Below are 18,987 nucleotides of genomic sequence, written 5' to 3'. Positions count from 1 at the left end.
GTATAATGTTTTAAAATTATTGCAATCATAAAATAATGCTGCAAGCAGCCGTTACAATTTTTTAAAAGCACTGGGAGACCAAAAATGTCGGTGCCAGGTCCGGGGCCCCCTGGCTTGGGGAGTTCCCCAAGTAATTCCCTTAAAGGCGGAAGCCACTTTGGCTGCTCCTCCTCTTCCTTCCTTTGGGTTACTCCAGGGCAAGGAAGCCCTGGAGCATCTGGCCTGATGAGGGAGCAGCTCCACCTCATTCTAGTAATGGGGTTTCTGTCTAATGTTCGATCCAGCTTGCAGCAGGGTAAACAGACACAGCCTTTGGGGGAGAACGCCAGCAATGAGAGTACAGGGGTGACAAAGAAGGGCCTCTTTGCTACTCCTGTACCCTCACTGTCGGTATCCCTGTCAAAGGTGGTGTCCGATTGCTTCAGCTCGGAGGTAAGAAAGGAGACAACACTTTAAAATGGTGTGCTGCAGGACTGTGGCCTTAACCAGCTTGCTGTGAAAGCAGAACATTTTACTAGTGAGTTGAGAAGAGCAACTGCGTTTCTTGCCATCAGCTGGCAAAACAAAAGGAAAACTGGTGGGGGGCTGGAGAGGCAGGAAACGCAACTCATGCTGCTGGGTTTGTGGGGCGGGCGGAAAGATAGCAGCGCGGGTGCCAGTGAGGGAGGAAATTGCACAACCAAGGAAGCTGTCCCTTCGGTTGCCCTGCCTTTGCTTCTGAGGGTAGGCATTCTCGGAGGAGTGCTTTGAAGTTGGCCTTGATGGGCAGGTGGATGTGGGATTAGTTTTAATTGGTAACCTTCTAGCTATATTCTGTGCTAATTGCAGCTTCTTGAGAGGTTCAAATAGGCAGTTTGTTGTTCATAGGTCAGCAGGGCATGAATAACAGTCACTAGGATATCCCTGTCCAGAGAAAGTTACACACTAGACTCCTCATTACTAAGGTCCCTCGGGTCTCTAGTGACAAAGCTAGATTTCGAACAGCCCCAAATGGGGAATGTCCCTCTCTTGGGAGAGTGGGATGCCACCTCGAACAGGCTGAGGACCACCTCCTGAAGAAAAAGCCACAACCCACAGGACCTTTTCAGGACTGCGTATCATCTTACTGGCTGGATTTCACCTGGGCCATTATTACTTCCAGGCAGCAGCTCAGTTCTCTCACTGGTTCATCTCTCACTTGTGAACAACCCCCTTTAAGCACGATCTGCACACAGATAACTCATCCTATTCCCGGGCTGCCTTCCTTAAAAGTTTGTACAGATATTTTAAAGGCATGTGGTGTGGGGGAGATGGAACCTTGGGACCGTGTGGTGCACTTGCCATGGGCCAAACACAACCCCGTATCTTCTACAAATGGCCTGATGGGTCAGAGCCCAGACACCATCACACCAGGCTCCAGAACATGCCGTGCTATCAAAAGCCACCGAGCTGCCCAGGAGAAGTGGCAGAGTTGCACTGCCCTGTCCTTTTCCCAACGCAGGTTGTTCATGAGAGGGCCAAAGGTCTGAACCTGAGCTGGGATGGGTTCAGACAGACCTGTCCAGCAGTGCTTGGTGTGCCCACAGCTGCTGCCACCCGCTCTAACAGTTCACAGAATACGGGGATTTTCATGACTCGCTGATAGTTCTTACAATCTCTGGAGTCCAAGAATGATTTATCTGGGAACAGCCTCCCAGCTGCCTTTTTAGAGGCAGCTGGGACCACCACATCTCATAAACAGGCATTGATTACCTCCTCCACCCAGGCGATCAAACTCCATCTGCTAGATTTTATGAGCTACAAAGGACAAAGGGTTGAACAGACTTCCGGTAGGCTGCATCCCTCCAAGCACCTTTGCCCACAATTACTGAAAGGCATCGCACCAAACTGGACTAGAAGGCACTCTGGCCACGTTCACAGACCGAACTGCAGAACAAGTGGGATCCAGTCTTCCTTTATATTCCTTTGAAGGCCCCACTTCTGCTGGGTGGAGGGTTCCATTCCTTTGCTGGTCATGTACTGTACTCATTCCCACTGTTGCTTTTTGCCCCTTGTGCTCCTTGTGGTACACAAAGCAGATGCCGGCAAGCTCTGTTCTCCATCATTGCTTCAGGCGGCAGCAGGGGGCCCTAGAATCAAAATCCACATGAGAAAAGAGGAGGGGATGGGATGAAGGTGGAGTGGGGGGGAAGGTGGGGGAAAGTGTCATCAGAAAAGTTCTGCAGCTTTAAAGCCACTCAGTGGGTAAGTGTTATGATATTGCTAGATTGAAACACACATGACCTGATAGCACACAGAAACAGCAATCCCCATTCCCACCCCGCCCCCAGAAAAAAATGGTGTTGGAAAAAGCTTACTATTCTGGCAGAAATAGCATCAGATCAATGGGCTGGGGAGTTCCTTGTGTGTTGTGCCAGGGTGGCACTGTGATAAAACACTAAGGTAGATTGCCCCTGTTGGGAAATATAAAGTAGCAAGGCTTTTTTTAGATTCTTTGGCACACAGGAGACTTACAGTATCTCTTTTAATATACGTCTTTTACATATATAAAAACGGTGGCAAATGAATGAACTCATACAGTGAGAAGTGCATGTACTGATCCTATATCAGGTTCCTAAAGAAAACAATGGCCCCCCAAGAATGTCTCAACTTTAGCCAGTTCCAGGCAGTGACTGTCAGTATCATCTATCTGCCCAAGTTCAAATGACACCTACCACTTTTTCTCTTGAATGTGGCTTTTGAAGTGCATTAGTCACATCCTATGTCGTGCAAAGAGCTTCCCCATTTAGTGGAGCATCTCCAGTCATTAGTCCCACAATGGAAACATCAATTGATCATCCCTGAGTATTAGCAAGCAAGCAATTTCATAGTCACCCAGCATCTGCATTGGTTTTATGCTGGCTGTCATGGCTTCCCCCAGAGAATCCTGGGAAATGTAGTGTAGTGATGATGCTGAGAAATATAGATTCTTCATGACCTTCCCAGAATTGCAGTCTTGGGGCATCTTAGGGACCCAGAATGACTACTAAGCCAGTCTGTAGCACAGAGATGCCCCAGCATCTGTGTCTGTGCTTGTGATTTTTGACTGTTGTGACAATGCTCAGGTCGGTGAGTGGAGCAAAAGGAAAAGTAACTGAGCTGCTTCTTCCCAGCTCACAAGCCTGGTCTATTTGCCAGCATTATTAGCCTATGATTCCCCCCTTATTATTGAAGTACAGTCTGAGTGCCAAGAGGATTCCCATTTTTTAATGAATTGGGGAGGGAGATGTGCAAACCTCCCCCTCTGCCCCAACTTCCCCAGAAGACTGGGCTGCTGGTCCACTGTGTCTGCTATGACAGTGGAACCAGGAAACCTTCCCTGCACTGGGGACAGCCCAAGTTTCTTCAACCCACAAGCAAGCAGAACCGGTGGGTTAACATGGGATTGTTTAACCCACAAACAACCCTAAGTTGCTCCTGTTCAGACGTCATGGCAACAACGCTCAGGGGTAGCATATAAAGGTGGTTATTGGAAACAAGAAGTGGTTACAGCATGGCCAGCACCCCCATACTTCAACTGACAGGCCTATCATCTTAACAGGACATTTCACTCCAGACGCTGTGTGCCTTATGGAATTCGTGTCCTTCAAGGCTTCCCCCACATGGCAGGCAGGCCCAGCTGCAGAGCCAAGTAGTGCTGTCGCTTAGGGAAACAATATCTTGGGCAGCACACTAGCTGTCACCTAGGAAACCTGTAACCCTCTGGATACTGCTGAACCACAACACCCAGCATCCAGCAACAGCTGGTTCCCCACTTCTGCTGGAAGACTAGTGCATATTCACATTCAGGCCGTACACAATGGCAACACTGGGGTGGGAGGGATTCTCTTCTGATGGCAAAACATTCTTTCAGGCCTTGTGGTATCCCTTGCTGTGTTTCCCACAGGTAGCGCTCCCCAAGCCACAGTCTTCCAAAGAGGCAACTGATGACGGAGCGGATGCACAGTTATCCAGATGTCCCGACATGCCTCTTCTGGACTGGTTCATCTACCACTCCGTTGCCATGTGGTTGCTCCTCCAGAGTTTTGTTCTGATGACCTTTTGCTTCCACTCAGCCACCACCTTTCCCAAGGGCTGCTACCCCTCCACTGAAGATGGCTTCAGGACCTTCCGTTGCAGCAAAGCTCAGCTCACAGTTATCCCGAAAGATATACCCAACGATACCAACAAGCTGTACCTGGATTACAACCAGATTTATTTCCTGCCAAATGACGCCTTTCAGAATCTGCCCCTTCTGATGGAGCTAGATTTGTCTCACAATGTCATAAGTCGGGTGGAAGTGGGGGCCTTCCGGGGCTTGTCAGAGAATCTGCATTCTTTGGACTTGTCTTCTAACAAACTAGTGTCCATCAACAAGGATGTCTTTAACACAGTAAAAGCCAAAGCCAACCTGTCTAGCAACCCGTGGCTCTGTGACTGCACACTCCAACAGCTCATTGAGAGAGTCGAGCTGGTTGCCGGCACCTCTGATGGTATCGTGTGTGATGCCTCTGCACGGAAGGAGCACATTGGCAAGCCTTTCTTACATCTGGTTGGGGACATAGACTTCTGCAACATCTACAAAAAGACCACAGACATTGCCATGCTGGTCACCATGTTTGGCTGGTTCGCCATGGTGATCTCATACTTGATCTACTATGTTCGGCAGAACCAAGAAGATGCCCGACGACACCTAGAGTATCTCAAGTCCTTGCCCAGCAAGCAGAAGAAGTCAGAAGAGTCATCTACAATTAGCACTGTGGTGTGACCCAAAGGAAAAAGCAAATCCCTCCCACCCCACATATCCTCAGAAGAACATAGGTCTGCTGGAGTAGGTAGAGCGCCTCTCTGTCTACTTTGGATGGACCGTGTCCACTATATGCTGGAATGCACAATGGCTGAAAAGACTGTTATTAAGCAAACAAAGAAAATTACTTTGGGAGGGAGGGAGGGCCTTGCTTATATAAAAGGCCTCCCTCAACATTCATTCTGAAGCAATGAACAACAAAAATCATGACAAAGTCACAGCCATGGTTGAATTCTTTGGCAGATGTCAAAGTTGGGGTGAATGCCAGGTTGAATATGTTGTTTCTCAGCTTCCCATTAGAAATGCCCATCATGCAGAATTTGCAAAAACCCTCATTCTCTGAATATATGGCAAGCACCCCCGACCTGGCACCTTCCATATGTACTGGACTACAAGTCCCATAATCCCAGTCAGCATGGGTCATGCTAGCTGGGGATGCTAACAATTGTTGTTCAGCACATCTGGAGGGCACCATGTTGGGGACAGCTGGTGTATGGTATCAGAAGCCAAGCGGTCTGCATGCTGGGATATGTTCCCATCATGCAATGTTCTAGGGAGAGAAGGAATTGGGAGGGAGATTATTCTGCTGTACTCTGTGTTTCCTAACTGTGTTTAGTGGGACTTACTCTTACATAAGAGTTCATAGTATCGCAGTTTCAGAGAGGCTATTTTAAGGCCTGGAGTACAAAAGCCCCAAAGAGCTATCTCGATGTAATTACCAAGTGCTGGAGGCTTTTGAGTCTGTTATTAATGTGCAAGATGAGAGAGGACAAAACAAATTACACTGTCACACTAATGCTAAATATTCTCTTTGAACACACATCAACAGCACCACCAATTCCCCTCCAAGATTCTTCATAGTAGAAGCATTTGTTTTTAAATTCTTTGCTGGAATTTAAGTGCAAGGTAGAGGAAAGAATTAATGTTTTGAACTTTTAAGCCATTCTTTCACAGTTCTTGCTGCTGTTGAAGTTGTTTCTTGAGCCTGCCAGGAGATGGAAAACCTTAATTTACTAAAGCAATGTAGAAACAAAATCATACCCACATTGACTCTTGAAGAATATGAAGAAAACGTTCGCGAATTCCCTTGATCCAGGGAACGGCAGGAGCAGCAGAAGGCTCTGCAGATGGGGAGCTGTGCCTACAGTCAGGTGCTGCCTTGTACACCAACCAATTTGTGGGGGCCTCCATGAGCCCCTGGCAGCAGCCTTTTCTCCACCTGCGCCAGAAACCTGTCCTACCACGGATTACGAGTACCTTCATTGGATCAGGGTGATTGTGCTGACCTGTTTTCTCTTACTACAAATGACTGAGTCATTGCAACAGTAATGTCGGACTCCGAAACTCCCCATGATTTTTTTGCAGAGCTTTAAGCATTTTGATAAAATAACTTAAAAACAACACAAAAAACCAGAACAAACCCAACTGGAAATCAACAAAGACTCATTGATCATCCACCCGAGAATATTTATAGGGACACTTATAGGCAAAATGTCACATTACCAAGAAATGTATAGCATCTAAGAACATTTTTCACGGGGAACATGACACCCTTGTTTTGCTAAATTTTCTGGACTTAACAATATTATCAATAATAATCCTCATACTCATAATCTGAAAATCCAACCACATAATGTCAGTGGTTTTCAAAATGGATCAACTTTTTATATGTGCTGTAGCAATAGCTGGATATCCTTTTGCTGGAATGCTTCACTTCTCCCCATCCGAATGAAATGCATATGGATGTATGGCTCAGTAGTATAAATACTTGGATAAGTAGTACAACATGAGATATAGGAGACACATCTACAGGTATGGTATAGAATAGAATAATGGGGTTATGTTCTTTGGGGCTTTTTCAAAAATGAACACAGTTTTAGACCCGCATTTGAAGAGAACTTAATCCAGGTTCCCCAAGTGTATTGTTTTCTTTCTGTTGGTCAGAACTAGAAATATTAACCTGTGGAAGAAAGGTGGGGCAGTTCACATGTCGCTTTTTGTTGTTTCTTCACTCGTGGAGGTGGTCTATTTGTGTGAACGACAATGCCACACCTGAGCAGTGATTTTTTTTAAAAAAAGATCTCATCTGCTTTCGCCAAGCCGTCACCCTCCAGATGTGTTGGACTACCGTGTCTATCATAACCAGTCGCCAAGCTGGCTGGAGATGGGGGGAATTAGAGCCCAACGCATCTGGAAAGCACCAGGCGAAGGAAGGTTAGAGTTCATGGTTATTGCCATGCTCAGACTGTGAACTCTGTGATGCATGTGGTCGAAATGTGGTGTGAAAGAGGTTTGCTGGTACTCAGTACCCACCTGCTCTTCCCTCTTGTTTCCATCCATGGGAGGGAGAAGCCCCCTGCGCGCAGTGGGGGTACATTCTGCGGTCTCCAAGGATCTGAAACATGCCTTACAGTTGGAGGGAGCTGCCACGGCTGAGGTCCACCGGCTCCCTGCTCACATACTGTGCTGCTTGTGTGAGTGGACTCTTCTTGTGAATGAAGAAAGGATCAAGAGGTAATTCCTGTCATGGCCCTGCTGATACACAGGGCCAGTAGAAAACATTGCCCAGGCGGATGTCTCCTGCTTTCCAATTTTGCACCACCTTTATTCATACCAATGTGCCACACTGAAGGGTTGTTTTGTCAAGATTTTTCCAACCACTGGAAGAAGTATTTACAGAGGACCTTAGGGAGGTATGCTGGGCTTAGGAGGATATTTGTACTCACTCCAGACCTTGAAGGTGTTAAAAACTGGAGATGGAGCTGTGGGCAAGGGATACATCTGTGGCACACCACCCAAGACTGCAGATGTGACCTAGATGTCCACCTGTATTCCTCATGTGCCTACCTGGTTCCTACTTGGGGAACTACACCTTGCCAGGTTTCTAGACCATATGACACTCTGCTCTGCCCTAAGAGGGTCAAGAGATGGAGCTTGCATCTGCCTGCCATACTCTCAAGTGCCCTTTGTTGAGAGACATCCTCCATCAGAGCTTTCTAGTCGGGTGTTTCAGGGCAGGGTTTTCTGTGGGTGGGCATTTTTGCAAGTCCTACCACTTTGTAGCAAACGTCTCCCCTCGTTCTTCAAGAGGTTCCTTCTTCTGTTTCCTTACCAATAAAAGCCGAAACGCCTTCCTTTGAAGAAAGAGAATGCACCACAACAGCCTACCATCAAAGTAACGGAGCACTGGTCACCGAATATTTCATTTGAGGATCCAGAAGTCAGCTGACCTTCCACTGTGACCATGGATGGAGGATGAGAAGAAAGACCCTAATGTATATGCTCTCTTTCTCTGTTGATAAGCAGCCTTATGCCTTGAGCTCTTCAAACTCAGTACCTCTTCTCTACATTCCCAGTATGCAGTAGGACTCCTCCGCCACAGTGTCGGCAGCCACCAAGAGCTGCCTGCAGAGAAAACACTGAGAAACCAGAATGGTAACTAAAAACCTATACACACGCACAAAAAAGGAAAAAAAATAAAAATACCCTGGTGATAAACAAAGTATTTCCTGTTTTTCAAATGTTATTTATTTAAACTTTTTTCCCATGAAAAAGACAAATAAACAAAAATTCAACAGACATTTTAGAAGGTGTATTGCTTTTCTTTCTGTCTTTGCAAATGTTTCTCACACAAGGGATGTGAAGTTGATCTGTGCAAGGACAGTGTAAGGCATCTTGCTCCCTGCAGTGGAAACGCTACATGGGCTGCATCCTTGGTCCGTCCACCAGCAGGGATATTGATCCTAACCAACTGTCCACGAAGCTCTTCCATTCAGGGCTGGGGCCAAACCCAGTGGAAGATCCTAGTGGTCAAATGGGAGAAGGCCATTTTCTCCTCTTCCCACCCCCTTCCACTGCTTTGGAGGCTCCATCAACCTTCAGTAGAAGAGTTTGGGGGGCTCCAGAGGAAATTGGTGCACATTGGCTCCCCCTTCTGTTGGTGGAACACCTGTGAGCAGAACCCCATGCAAGTATTTTGCCCTGAAAGGCCAAGTTCCATGCTCGCTTCAGGGAACAGTTGTTCCAGCTTCTGTACCTCACATATGCTGACTCTTGTTAGAGACAGGATACTGTGCTACATAAACTTCCCATTTAATGAAACCCAGTTGGCCATTGGCTTTTCTGGCCAGCGTAATGCCAATGTTATATGCAAACCTGCCACACATTTATCTATTCTTTTCCAGAATGGGGGATCTTTGAGGATAACCAGAGAAGCTATATTTTTTTTCTAAAGTGCAGCTGCAGCTGGGTGCTGGGTGGAGGAGAGATCTTGAAGAGGGTGTTGGCAGGAAAAAGGAATAAACATTTTAAATGAAACCTAGGTTTCTATTTGGACACCTAATGAGAAGGAACAACTCACTGGAGAAGACCCTGATGCTGGGAACGATTGACGGCAAAAGGAGAAGGGGACGGCAGAGGATGAGGTGGCTGGATGGAGTTACCAAGGCAGTGGGTGAGAGCTTGGGTGGATTCCGAGGGATGGTGGAGGACAGGAGAGCCTGGAGGAATGTTGTCCATGGGGTCATGTGGGTCGAGCACAACTTTGCGACTAAACAACAACAGGTTTGTATTTATTAAGGTCACACTGGCAGAGCTTTAACTTGGAGCCCAGGGAAAGCCCACGTACAGCAGAATGCTAAGCAAATCCAACTGTCCTTGCAGAATGATCTTTCAGAAGCTCCAGTCACAGTTTCAGCTCTCCAAACTGGACAATTCAGCAGAGAAGCCTGCCAGGCAAAATCCTAGGCAGCCATAGAGAAAGAGAATTTAGATATCAAAGGCTAAAGCTCCACAGACTGAAAGGATGAAGAAACTCTGGAAGAAAGGCATGACTGAAGTTCCTACAAGTCTTACTAAACCATTCCAGTGGCCAGTGAGGCTACAACTGCTGAGCAAGCAATGAAAAGGTAAGCAAATAGGACCAGGGACATACAGCCCAGAGGTTTGATCAATGTAATCAGTGGAATCCTCAGTGATCTGTGCAGAGGATTTTGCAGTTCCAAGACACACATACGGACATGATGAGTTAGTATTGCCGCACTGGTTTCCAAACTATGGGATGCCTGAAGTGAAGGAAGCTTGAGAATGGAGAACTTGCTGGTAGGTTCTGTATTATCTGCTCTCTCTGCATTAAATAGACTGCACTTTAAGTACTTTCACCTGCAAAGAGCTCCAGAAATAGGAGGCAATGGGTAACTGGTGTAATGTCTGCATGAGTTTGCAGAGAGTTAGTAATAGTACTGTGCTTAGAGTAACAGAATATGTAAATGAACTCCAGGCACTATTATCTGTAATCTCCATGAGCTTCAGACATACTTCTGTTTTTTGTTTTTTTTTGTTTTTAGAGTAAAAGAATGGCACCTGGTTAATGACCCCCTTCTTGTTATGGGTTATTATTTCTCACATTCCAGGAGAGTATCCCTGTGCAAAAAAGGGCCAGTGTGTCTGAGATTAACTCTGAGCTGATAGAAGGGGTGCAGATTAGGGCAGTTCTGGGTGGAAGTGATCACTCCATCCTTTGCTTTGAGATCAGGGGAATGGGAATGAGTGGCAGGTCAAGTACCAGGCCTTGGTATGGGATGGGGACAGCTTTGGTTGCCCTCTATGATAATGTTTTAATTGGTTTTTAATGTGTTTTTACTCTTGGAATGTTTTACATTGTAAGCTGCCTAGGAAGGCCTCAGCAATTATAGGCAGCCTATAAATATATGTAAATAAATGAATAAATAAAGTATTAGAAGCTGGAACTTTACAAGGGCCAACTTTGGTAAATTGAAGACCAAACTGGGGAAAGTCTCCTGGGAGAGGGTATTGGAAGGCAAGGGAGTCGAAGAGAATCATTGGGTGACGAGCAGGATGCCCCAGGGCTCAGTTCTGGGACCAATCCTGTTCAATCTTTTCATCAATGACCTGGAGGAGAGGGTGAGAAATTCACAGATGATACTAAAATGGGGGTGGTGGCTACAACTGAGGAGCAGGTACTCTGGATCCAGAAGGATATGGACAGACTATGGAAGTGGGCAGGGGACAACAGGATGGCATTCAATGTATATAAGTGCAAGGTCTTGCACTTGGGGCATAGGAATGGGCATCATAAATACAGGTTAGGGGACAAGTGGCTGGAGAGCAGCACTTGCGAAAGGGATCTTGGGGTGCTGGTCGACTACAGGATAAACATGAGCCAGCAGTGCGACGTGGCAGCCAAGATGGCGAATGCCACTCTTGGATGCATAGCCAGAAACGTGGCTTCTAGATCGAGAGGGGTATTACTGCCACTCTAGATGACTCTGGTGAGCCCGCAGCTGGAGAATTGTGTTCAGTTCTGGGCCTCTCGTTACAAGAAGGATATAGCAAGGTTGGAATCAGTGCAGCAAAGGACCACTAGGATGGTGGCTGGTTTGCAGGGTAAGCCATATGAGGAGAGACTGAGGGAGCTGGGTCTTTTCGACCTTGAGAGGAGGAAACTCAGAGGGGACCTGTTAATGACATACAGGTATGTGAGGGGGAGCCATGCAGAGGTGGGTCATGACCCTTTCCCTGGTAGTGGAGGGCAGGATGCATTCCAATGGAGCAAAGCTCAAAGAACCACGATTTAGGGTGAATGCTAGGAAGTACTTCCTGACAGTTAGGACCCCTGTGGTATGGAATGGGCTTCCACTGGAGGTGGGTGAATCCCCAACAGTGAGGGTGTTTAAGGATAGGTTGGACATGCACATGTAGGCCTCTCATGAGTGGAGCTGGCTGGAGCCGTGGGTCAGACTAGATGGCCCAGGAGGTCCCTTCTGACTCACACTGTTTCTATGTTTCTAATATAAGCAGGCGGCAGCTGCTAAAGATTCAGAAACCACAGTTGGAATATGGGCAGTGTCTCCTCTGGCTGAGATGGAGGACTGTTTATTTCACCAGTCATAAGCAGGTTAAGCAGACGTGCTTTGCTTCTTGAAGTTGGAAAGTAATTCACATATCATAATGGTTGTTTTATTTTTTTAGAGGATAATAATCAGGAAGTGAGTAGCAGAGGAAGTGGCACAAGCAACAAACACAAAGAATCAGCTAGCTAGATTCCAAAATGTGTGGGAGTACGTTTTCATGTGAATAAAGGTCCTGGAGTTGACCAGACCCATTATTTCATAGTCTGAAATGTAGCAATAAAGAAATATTCTTTTTGCGGTGTGTACCTGGTACCACTCAAGAGTTTGGTGGCTTACATAGGACCACTCACCAAGTGAGTGACATCAGATCCGCTGTGTGGCACGCGATCTGAACCAGCGATCTTTCCAGTCCAGACTTAACCCCTAAAGTATTCCAGCTCTCAAAAGCTAAAGCTTAAAAGAGACACTCTCTGCTAGGCCCGGAGTCTTCCCCCACAACATCAGGGTTAGCAGCTCCTGCTGTTGGTCTGTGTTTGGTTAGGTGACTGTCATGCACGTGCTGTTCCGCCATTCCCTGCCTGGGTTATCAGCCCATGGTCAGGAACCTTGCTCTGTGAAGGCATCATTCCCTTGGAGGGCTATGTGCTGGGGTGGACACGGCCAGAGCACCCCCATCACTCCCTGCTTCCAGTCAAAGGGCATCTCTTCCACTTTTTCTTTCTCAATGGGTTTCTGCATTAAGGAAGAAAAAAAGAATAGAGGCCGTGGGAAAGCACAAGAGAGTTCTGCGAAGAAGATGACATCTAGCGTCCCTCCACCCCATGAAGTTCCATGAATTAGCCAGGCTGCTGCATCATCAGAGCATTATCTGGAAGCACTGCTGGACGTGCAGAAAGTAGGCATGTCACAAGCGGGGTTGGCTGGACCGGGGCCAGGTTAGGCGGCCCAGGAGACCCCTTCTGACTCACCCTGATTCTGTGTTTCTGTGTTTCCTTTTCCTCTTGAGGTCACAGTTTCTCTTCATTCTGAATCTGAGCAGAGAAACAGTGTGGCACGATGACTGTTCCTGTCTGTCCTGGTCACACTCCATCCATTGATCCATGTTCTCCCTCTCCCTCACACACTCACCAATTCTACAGTTCTACTTTTTTGCTCTCCTTCCCCGCCCCCCTTTCTCTCTCTCCCCATTATGGTCTCTTTCATCCCCAGTTAGGGATGGATTAATATATCAGTTTCAGAATATATCGGATTCTCTTTGACATTTTTGAGGCAAGTTCTTCCTTTTCTAATGAAATAATAGTACATTCTCGAGCATCTGCTCGGTAAGCATTGTCCTCAGATGGAGAAGGCCATGTTGTACCTATCAGCCAAACAGCTGATAAGAGGAGACTCTTGTTGGAAAGAAGAGATGGTACTTGTGCAATGTCCGGGGAATCAGATCCTAGCCATTCAGAGCCAAGCACTCAAAACTCTGGGCCTGGAGGGACAATTCTACCCATTTTGGTTTCTCCCACATTCATAGTAAGACCTCAACTCCCCTTCCCCTTAAATATGAAGAAAGGTTGGTAAATGTTTATGAGAAGCAAACTGAACTGAAATGCTAACCCTTCCCTAGCCCCAGTGGGGCTCTGTCACCTCACTGGATGCAGCATCTCGGATGAAGACACCAGGAGGAGAGCAGGCACAGGTGTGAGCTTGGAGGCCAGGCTGTCCAGCCCAGTGGCTACAGCATCTTTCTGAGTGTTATGCTGCTGTAGCCACTACACTGCATGGTGGGCCCTCCAAGTTCCACTGTGTCCTCCTTCCCCTGCTGATTTCTCTCTCCTATGTTTTGCACAGTCACAGGCAGGACACAATGGGTCCAGCTGCCGCCGCTGCCACAAGAAGAACAAGATGGGGCAGGTGCATGTGTGATTCCCGAGACTCAGCCGGCCACAGGGTCAGGGGCTAGGAAGTCTTTCTGAAATACGCTGCTCCTGCAGAAGCTGCCACACTTAGTAGCCAGGTCTCTGAGCTCACCTATGCCCCATCTTCTTGCCAGGTTCTCCCTTGGGTGGGAAAGAATGAGGAAGACATCAGGGAAGGGACACAGAAAATAAGGCTGAGGGCTTCATGGGGCTACGTGTTGCCTGCTCTTCCTTAGGCTAATTCCAGTATGATCCTTGTGGGATCTAATACTGAGTCTTGTGGAACACAGCTACCTCTGTCCCACCATTTTGAAGAAAGCTTGGATTCCTGTTCTGTAACTAATTTACTTGAGAGCTTGTGGTGAGGCATGTTGTCAAAAGCTTTTTGAAGTCCAATTATATGATGTCCACCAGATTGCCTCTGTCCTTGTATGGTCATCACATTCAAAAAGAAACTGGACAGTTATCTGAGTGGGATGGTGTAAACTGGTGAAGCGCCACCGCAGGGGGTTGGATCTGATGGCTTTCTTGGCCCCCTCCAACTCTAGCGTTCTATAATTCTATGGCACTGCCATAAGTGAAGGAGGTTAATCCTGTTAAAGGGAGCATTACTGTCATTTGGCCTTGCACAGACACTTCTGCTATTATAGAACTCCCCTTGATAAGGGATTTCATTTCTGCAAAGCTAAGCTAGAAGTTTTAGTAGGAATCCACAAGGCAAGGCTTGGATGCTGAAAGCAACTTTCTTGTATGATAGCCTATGAAAGCCCTGCTGGAAATATTCCATTCCCCTCTTGATACTGGTTGGTTCCCACCAGGCAAGGAGCTGTCCAGCAACAAGCTGCATGGCTGCACAAGAGGATCAGTGTGGAACAGTCCAGGACTCGTTTTTCTAGAGGGACTGATGGATGGCCCTGCTTTTGCCTGAGGAGGGCCCAGAAATCAGAGCTGAAGGTGAATAGAATATTACTGATCTGTTTCTTTCTTTCCCTCCATATTTTCCTTCTTCTCACCTCCTGACTCCCTTTTCCTCTTCCTACCTGCCTCCTACCTGCCTCCCCTCTCCTAGGGCCATCTAGAAACAAACTTTTCTCTACTCAGGAAAAGGCAAGAGCCTGTGACTGCCAGAATGCAGCACCTGCCCCTTCCAGAAGATGCCTGGGTCTGAAGTCCAAGACGTGGGCCTCACCAATTCCTTCCAGTGGGTGGAAGGTCCTGGGCATCACTGGATCTGAACTCTGTCCACATCCATCATCATCATGGCTCGGAGGCCCAAGAGGAGAGAGGGGAAGTGTTCAGAGGTGGGATGGGGGTCCCAAAAAGCAGCAGAGGCATTTGGAGCCTTGCAGACTCCAGGTGGGATGCGTTCTGGGGACGTGTCCCTTCGGGTTGCATGTAAGGAAAGTCCATTTGTGCCAGGAGACCACAGATTTTTCCACCCTTCTTCCTCTACAGAGGAAACTTCTCCAGGGCGGAGGGCTGACTCCTTCGGGTGCCTGACCCCTTTCTTCTGGACTTAGGTGAGCCGATGTGGCATGGTGGTTAGTGTTGGATCAGAGACTGGGAGAGCTGGGTCCTAGCCCTGCTCCACCATGAAGCTCACTGGGCGACTTTAGCCCAGTCACGCACTCTTAGCCTACCTCACAGGGTTGTTGCTGTGAGGACAAAATGGAACTTCATAAGTTGCACTGGGATATAAATGCAATATAATAGTAGTAGTGATAATCTCACTATTGCAGAGTTCTGGGAATGAAGGTTTTAGTAACAAGACACTGTAATCCAGCTCTCGGGCGAAAGCGTGTAATCCTACCTTATCACTGAATGAATAGAACAATAAAAATTGTTGGGCGTTTGTGAACAGGAGAATGAGGTCATGGGCAGAGCCCTCAGGATCACATTACAGCCTTGGAAACGGGGAAATCGGAAGGGATAGGCTAGGTTAGAACTCCTGCACACTGCGGCTTGGTGAGGGAAGGCACCCGTTAAGGAGTGTGCCAGACGTCCTGCTGAAAGCAGTTTGCCATCATTGGGAACCCAAGTGCTGACATTGGCCAAACTGGGAGTCCCTCCCATTGGCTGGTTCTTGTCCCTGGTACAACCCTCACCCTGCCCCTGAGAGGGTGAAAATGCCCACCCACATGTGCCCCAGAGTTCTTCAAACGTCATCCTCCTTCCTGGGCCTCTAAGCAGTGCAACTTTATACTCAGAAGTAAGTCCCATTGGGCTCAATGGGCCTTGCTCCCAGATGAGTGGAAATAAACTGCTGTTCAGACCATTAGATGTATCTTGATTTTAGTGTACAACATGGGAAGGGGAGCTTCCGAGCCACTGTGAGGCGCAGAGGGAGAGGTTGGGCACCTGCTGGATCCAAGAGCCTCTCCAGTCTTACTCCCGTCCCCAGCATTTTAGAGGGATTTAGATGGGCTCTGAAAAATGAAAACTCTTTATAGCTGGGCTATTCCCAGATGCCTCCAGCATTCTGCCTGCCCTACCAGCAGGAGCCCGACGGGGTCAGGGCTCTGGAACTGATCTAGACGATGTCTTTCTATCGGCATCCCAATACCTGGCCTCACAGGACGCTCACCCTAAGACCAACTTCCTTGCACTCTTTCTGCCGTTATATCCTGGATTTTTTCAGAGCAGTAACATCATGGCACTTTTACATGCTGCCTTTTTCCTGCGGTGCATATTTCAGAGTGTGCCAAACTTGCAGTGCTCTTCTATGGGGGAGAGGAGTACTTTCAGCGGGTTGTGGGGGCAGAGAGTGGTGGAACAAGAGGAAGCTTCATGCATCCTCCAGAAACAGCAGCAACTCTGAGAAGGAGAGAAGCACAGTCTGTCCTCAGTTGCTTTTCTGCCTTCCCCACCTATGGCTTCTCTCTCTCCGACTTTTCCAATGGACTGGAGAATAAATGCAATGATGCTCTCCCCTTGCCTCAAGGAGCAACTTGATGCAAATGCTCTAGAGGTATGTGTTAGTTGTGACGTGCCTCAAGTTGTCTCCAACTTTTGTTGACCCTATGAATGAAAGACCTCCAAAATGGCTCATCCGTGGCAAGTCCTGCTCAGCTCTTGTAAATTCAGGACTGTGGCTTCCCTTATAGAATCAGTCCATCCCATATTTGGTCTTCCTTTTCTTCTTCTGCCTTCAACTTTTCCCTAGCTTTCTTCTCCAGGAAGTCTTGCCTTCCCATGATGGGTCTGAAGTATGACAGTCTCAGTTTTGTCATTTTTGCTTCTAGGAAAAGTTCTGCTTGAAATTGATCTATGGCCACTTGTTCATCTTTCTGTTGACCCAAGGAATTCGCAAAACTCTTTCCAACCCCATGTTTCAAATGCATCAATCTTCTACCTACAAGCTTTCTTAACTGTCCCGCTTTCATATCCATGGTGACTGGAAACACAATAGTGTGGATAATTTTGACCTTGGTCTCCGGTGAGACATCCTTTCACTTGAAGTGAAGATATAAATATTTTAAACAAACAAACAACACATGCCTAATGAGGGGGGGAACCCAACTTTTTTGAAGGCCACTTCCCATCAGCTTTCCAACTTCTCCTCCTCCTCCCACAGTTGCCTTTGAGCGAGACACAAGGTCACATTGTCTGCACAGTAGGAACTGCGCTGTCTTCCTCAGCATGTGCCCTGGCAGCAGTCAGTGAAAGCCGTGTCTGCCTTCCCTCCCAAATGGAAGTGGCTCGAGTGCAGGTCCTGCCCAAGCCAGGCTGTGCAAGAGCAAAGCGGCGCTGAACGGAGCAGGAGTGGCCTCGCACACAGTGCCAAGTGCTGAGCGAGGCTTCTGTGCAGAGGCGTGTGAGCAGAGCACCCAAAAGTGTTGCCCCACATCACCTTTGGTCCGAGTGGTGAAATGTTGAAGTAAAGTTCAAGCAGCTTTTCTAAATCATTTCAGTGTGATTCAAGGTCATCTATGGCCATATGAATCCAATTGCCTTGTTATTAGTCTCCTTTAAAATGACTGCTCTGTGAGGAGTCATAGACACAGAAGTTCTTGGAAGGGTGCTTATGTTGGCTGGGACAGAAATAGATGCTGCTTTCACAATCTGACTGCAAAGGCCGGTTAGGTGATGGGATGTAAAGGGGATGATTAGCTTAGTCCTTTTTAAGGGCATAAAATACACCTTAAGGCATTGAGTTGCCCTGAATGATATGCCACGGATTATTTGATGTCCATATAAACAGAACAATTAACTGGGTGCACTATAAAGGACTTACAGTATATACACAAGGCTATGAATCCACAGTTTCGACGCAAAATTGAGATCTGAGCACAACGTGAGAGGTGTTTTCTTTTTTGCTTTGCTGGTACGTAACCCCCAGCACTGTGGCATAGCAGAATAGTGCAAATGCACAAGAGGAAATCATCCTTTCTTTCAGCATCAGGGGTACCCCATTTTTCATGCCCTTAAGCAAACCTCACTGACAGCACTGCTTACAAAGAGAAGTGAAACAGGAGAGCCATGGCATTGTCTAAAGAGCTCATAAACAAACATGGGTAGGGAATGACCACAAATGGCCCGGGTAGAAAAACTTCTAAGCTGAAGGAAAAGGAAAGAAATGGGCAGCTGGAAATGACAGCCTCATTCTTGTGAGTTGGATTTAGATATGTTCCAGGCAGGCAACTGCAGACATGGAGCACATATTCTAAAACAAACCCAGCTCAAGCAAAATTTACTCAAGAAAGCTAAAATTGCCTGCCTGTCTCTTCCTAAGCAGACTTGTTTTTGTTTTTGTGTGGGGAGTGACACATAAATACATGGATGCATATATATCCATAGCAATGGATGTATATGAAATGCATCCCTATGCTGATACAGCTTTCTAAGCATCATACGTAGGCATCAACAAAAACAGAGTGGCTGGACTTATTTTCGGGGTTGGAGCTGAGGAAAAGGTCTGAACCTCCTGCCCACCTGTTGGCCTGCATAAAATTGGCCCCTACTCCACACTGGGAGCCTTCTTGACTAAAGGGCAAGGGTCCAAATCTTTAAACAATCCACAGGTATGCAAATAAACATTCTCCATGTGGTTCAGAGTTCACAGACGTAATGAACGTGGACCTGGGTCAGGGCCAAGTGGAGGTCAACTTCAACCCGGAAGCTTCGGTGTCTCAAGCGCCGTTGCACCATGGAAGAGAAAGGCTGCTTTTCATTCGATTGCGCAGGTGCTTCCTGTGCGGCGAACTTGTTGAATCAACATCTGTGCCCTCAACTGTTGCACGGCTTCCACAACATTTCTAAATATCCCTTTACAATCCTGAGCATGCTGGGGGTCCATTATGCAAAAAGGGGGAATTATTAAAGGAGTTTCTATGTCCTAGAGATGGAGTGAATAATGTGTGCATGTATTGCATGTGTTCCATGAGCTCCACTTAGAATTCTCCAG

General features: G+C 47.3%; 1 protein-coding gene across 1 annotated transcript; it reads left to right on the top strand.

Moving 5' to 3' along the window:
- The first annotated feature begins 3,982 nt into the window (after window positions 1-3,982).
- LRRC3C (leucine rich repeat containing 3C) lies at window positions 3,983-4,765 on the top strand. The gene has a single exon (XM_044447169.1). The coding sequence runs from the start codon at window positions 3,983-3,985 to the stop codon at window positions 4,763-4,765; it is 783 nt and encodes a 260-aa protein (XP_044303104.1).
- Window positions 4,766-18,987: the final 14,222 nt, after the last annotated feature.

Source organism: Varanus komodoensis, unplaced genomic scaffold (assembly GCF_004798865.1).
Source record: "Varanus komodoensis strain SLA01 unplaced genomic scaffold, ASM479886v1 scaffold50, whole genome shotgun sequence".
Lineage (NCBI taxonomy): Eukaryota > Metazoa > Chordata > Lepidosauria > Squamata > Varanidae > Varanus > Varanus komodoensis.
This window is presented reverse-complemented; position numbering and strand designations above follow the sequence as displayed.

What these genes read in the sequence shown, in the direction of transcription:
- LRRC3C (XM_044447169.1), top strand. Translation starts at nt 3,983, where the DNA reads ATGCCTCTTCTGGACTGGTTCATCTACCACTCCGTTGCCATGTGGTTG.